This window comes from Acyrthosiphon pisum, chromosome A2 (assembly GCF_005508785.2).
Source record: "Acyrthosiphon pisum isolate AL4f chromosome A2, pea_aphid_22Mar2018_4r6ur, whole genome shotgun sequence".
Classification (NCBI taxonomy): Eukaryota; Metazoa; Arthropoda; class Insecta; order Hemiptera; family Aphididae; genus Acyrthosiphon; species Acyrthosiphon pisum.
Window position 1 is genome coordinate 94,199,805 of NC_042495.1, and position 4,419 is coordinate 94,204,223.

General features: G+C 30.7%; 1 protein-coding gene across 1 annotated transcript in view; it reads right to left on the reverse strand.

The window, feature by feature from the left end:
* LOC100159560 (cystathionase-like) overlaps positions 1 to 4,419 on the reverse strand; it is a gene marked incomplete in the record, with an annotated part of 21,645 nt that overhangs the window by 959 nt on the left and 16,267 nt on the right. Inside the window, 2 exon segments of the mRNA NM_001163933.1 lie at positions 1,532 to 1,859; positions 3,079 to 3,214. Of these exon segments, the coding sequence (NP_001157405.1) occupies positions 1,532 to 1,859; positions 3,079 to 3,214 (464 nt within the window).

Consider the following 4,419-nt stretch of genomic DNA (forward strand, 5'->3'; position numbering starts at 1 on the left):
TTAAATTCATGAATTTTTATAACACTTAATTTAGTTACACTATTGTTTATATAATATAATATAGGTACGTATGGTTTATGAAAAGGCCCCCTTCCTTGGATCCGTCCCTGAGAATATTATTACTAGTATATACTAGTATTTATAATCAATGATATTATCTATATATAGAGAGTCGGTATAGCGATGCACAGCGATTTTTTTAGGGTTAACATAAAAAAGAAAAATGTCTAGAATCACAATACTACAGCAAAGATTATTATAATTTTCCAACCAAACCATTCCAAAATTACGATGAATTACAAAATATTAAATGTGGAAATTCGTTCAATCATCTGAACAACGTATTCGAAAAGTATCTATACTAAATTGGCTGTTATAATAAAATAGGTACAAATATTGATTATATATATTGATTCTCCTTCTCTACTTGCCCTAGTTACATTTAAAGTTCCACAGCGTTCCACCCGTTCTAATGCTATGTTTCATATACCATTTAGTTCCACCAATTACATGCAAAATGAACCTTTAAGACGTTTGATGTTGCATGCCAATGCGGACCCCACCTTTAACTTCCTTGATTTTTAATTGTATACACACTTACTATGTATTTTCTATTGTTTTTATTTACTATCATCATATTGTAAAAATTGTAATAACTTTTCTGCACATGTATATTTTAATTATAAAGGGCTCAGCCCGTAAATTCTTAATAAATAAATAAATAAATAAATAAATATGTATTATAATATATAGAGTAGCTGGTATTTTAAGAGTTTATAATGAGGTGTTCGTGAGAGTACGAGTCTAAATAAAGGAAATTTGATCATGACCCAGGATATATATTCGGGTGAATGGGAAGGGTGCAAAATCTATCTGTTGTAAACTTATAACTCATAAGTTCTAATTTAATTGACTTTAATTGTTTCAAGCATACATAAAAAAGTAATATTTAAATGGTGTGTGTGTCAATTTAAAATTGGTTCTTAAATATATAGTTTAAGTCAAGAACGTTCTCAAAAGAGGGAGGGTGTCATGGAATTTGAACCAGACCACCCCTACTGATGGGCAACGGCAACTGATTGGGGTAAATTAACAATGTCGTATAATTTTCTATAATATCTCGACAAATTATGAAAACTATCTATTTTTTTTAAATTATGTATGCAATTTCAATTTTGGTAGCGTTGTTATATTGCATTATGTATATAGTTATTTAGCCATCTGCGTCATTTTTAAATCAACACTCTCCCCCAACAATTTGAAAATTTTATAATATGCATAAAATTATTTAAAGCGTAAATAATACTTAGTTACCTAAATGCAAATGGGATTGATTTTGCGATCGTTTTTTTTCAGTTAAATAGGCTGGTAAAAACGTCTGCCTCCAAATTTAAAAAATGCAATGATACCACTGTGCCACCTTCCAAGTATATATGTATCAAAATATTTTAACAGTCCCTCTTCCACTCCCCCTATTGAATATGTCTGAACCCGCCTTTGGTTATTATAGGTATAATATAGGTTAACTTACGGATGATCAGCCAGACTCTCGAAACCACCGAGACTTTCAGCTAAGCAAAACACTTTGATGGCCTGCAAAAATCTAGTGGCTTCCCCGATGCCGCCTTTGATGTAAAACGACAACATGCCGCTGAAACCGCTGGCCTGGCTTAAAGCCACCTTGTGTTGGGGATGCGACGGTAAACCTGGGTACAGCACTCGTTCGACAAGCGGATGCTGTTCCAAGTACTTGGCCACGGCTAATCCGTTTTTCATGTGCTCCTTCATGCGCACATGCAGGGTTTTCAGGCCTCGGTTGACAAGGTAACAGTCGAAAGGCGACGACATGATACCGCACGCTGCAGAAAATGGCAAAGGCAATTAACAATAAATATATTCAATATTCATAAGTCATGTTTTATAATTTATTATGACAAATATTCTGTACGTCTTAATATAAATGTATGGTGAAAATAATAGGTGTCGCATGTGTACAAAATACAAATAGTACCTAAAATAATAAGTATCTATAATAATATGAACTATATTAAATAGAATACAATATACATTTTTGAATATTATTGTTAATCTCGCATTCTTTTAATATTGTATAGGTAGGCAACACTAATGTAAATGATATCCATTAGGCATTAAGACAGCGGGAACCGTGACGGGCGCGGGGAGTTGGTTTGTGGAGAACTTAGAAGGTCGGAGTACAGGTGTGTAGCCGCGATGACCCGAGGGACACTGGCATTATGTATTTTTTTAATAAAGGGTTACCGACTCCACTTACACCGTGCACATTTTTTGAGTAGTTACCAGTACTAGTACTTAATTACTTTTATTGCTTTTGAGTCCGATCTGAAACCGGTATTGCAATGGTTGTCGAGGATTATAAAAGTTAAATAGTAAAGTATAGTCTTATCGACTCTTGAGAACTTAACTGAAATCAGATAATTCAAGGTCTTTTGATTTTTCAAATGTAGTAGAAGTAGATACCTGTAACACTGATAACTGTAAATACGACTATACGACATAGCCATGGGAGAGGCCGAAGGGGAGTAAGACGCCACTATTGTCTATATTATCCGTACAAACAAATTATAATTGCATCATTAAATTATATTAGGTATATTAGGTTTTTTTTTAAATTTCCATTTTTAACGGCTATCTATGTTTCTGAAAAAGTTATAATAATTAGGTACGTATTTATACAATTTTCAATAATTCAATAGGTATATTACTTATTATAGGTAAGTATTTAGTATAGACTATATATGGGCTATAGAGGGTATTTAAAATATAATTACAATAACTCCCCCTCCCCCAAAAAAAATCTGCTTGTGAATATGAAATTTAAAATTTAAAATACATTCACCGCTCCGCTCAGAATTTAAAAGTAGTTTGAAAAAAATTTGGAAAAACGTTTTTTTTTAGATTACAAAAATGTAAACACTAAAAAAACAGATGTAGACACTATAGGTATATATTAATTTAATATATTATTATGAACTACAGTAGTACCAGACTAAAACATAATATTCACACGAATTAACTTATACGAATATAGGTACTTACAATTCTGAATGTAGGCTAGACGATTGTATAATTCCGTATCGTTTACGACAAGAGCACCCATTATGACGTCCGAATGACCATTCATGTACTTACTCAGTGAATAGAACACGATATCTACACCCAATTCGAGTGGTCTCTATGTATACAAATAACAAAACACAATATGTAAACGAATAAATCTATAATATCACGTGGCACGCGTATCGTCATTATCTAAACTCATTATGAGAAAAATATTTATATGGGTAATATGATAAATAAAAAGGTGGGTAAGTGGGTGTCGCTGTGCTGTACAGTAGGTTACAGGTAGGTCACTGTAATGGATGGTGTTAAATTTGAATTCAATGATATCATATCATTGTATACGAAAACCAATCTAAGCAGAGACGGTTTGTTAGCGTATGATATTACTATAAGTATATTTGTTGATATTTTTTATTTTATTTTATTTTTATTTTTATTGAATAAACGGGCGTGAGCCCAGGTTAAAATAATTAGGTGTACAATACAATCATACAATAACATAACATGAATAATATAACAAAGTATAAAATATAAAATTAAACTAAACAATGAATACAAAAATAAAACTATTAAAGGAACAACGGATACTCATTGGCTAATTTCATTATTCTCGTATATTATTGTGAACAAAGTAATTTTGCTAATCCTAACCTATTTACGTGGAACCTTGTTTTAAATTTTCAATCCTTAGCTATAAAAGTTGAACATTTTATACAATTTTAACTACAAAATAGTTATTAAATTTTAAATTCGATAAATTTTGTCGAAATTCGAACTTTAATGCTAATAAAAAAAAATTGTGCATATGTATTTTTAATATTTTTCAACTGTCTTCAAAACAATATATTAGGAGCCTTCTATTAAATTTTCAAGCTTTTGTACCCAACAAATAAAATTTTATAGATATTTATAGAATAAAAAACTAAAAAAATTGGAAACTGAAAATGTTCCTAAACAGCTCAAAATAAGTCAATTTTTTTTTGAAAAAAAAGCATGGTGTATAGAAAATGCTGATATAAACTCAAAATTTCAAGTATCTACGGTCATTTCTTTTAGAGTTACACCAAAAACCAAAATCGATTTTGCGTAAAAATTTCCGTTTTTCCTTAATTTTTCTTTTGTTTTTCACGGCGCTTTTGAAAACTACTGGAAAATTTTTACTTTTGACCCCCCAAAGTCTTATCAGAAAAGATACTGTTGAAGAAAATCCAAGTATGCGGTCTGAAAAGGTGATGACAAACACAAAAATACAAAAATTTAAAAATTTAAAAAAAACACATAATTGTAAAATCAATACATTCATTGTTTCACTCAGAA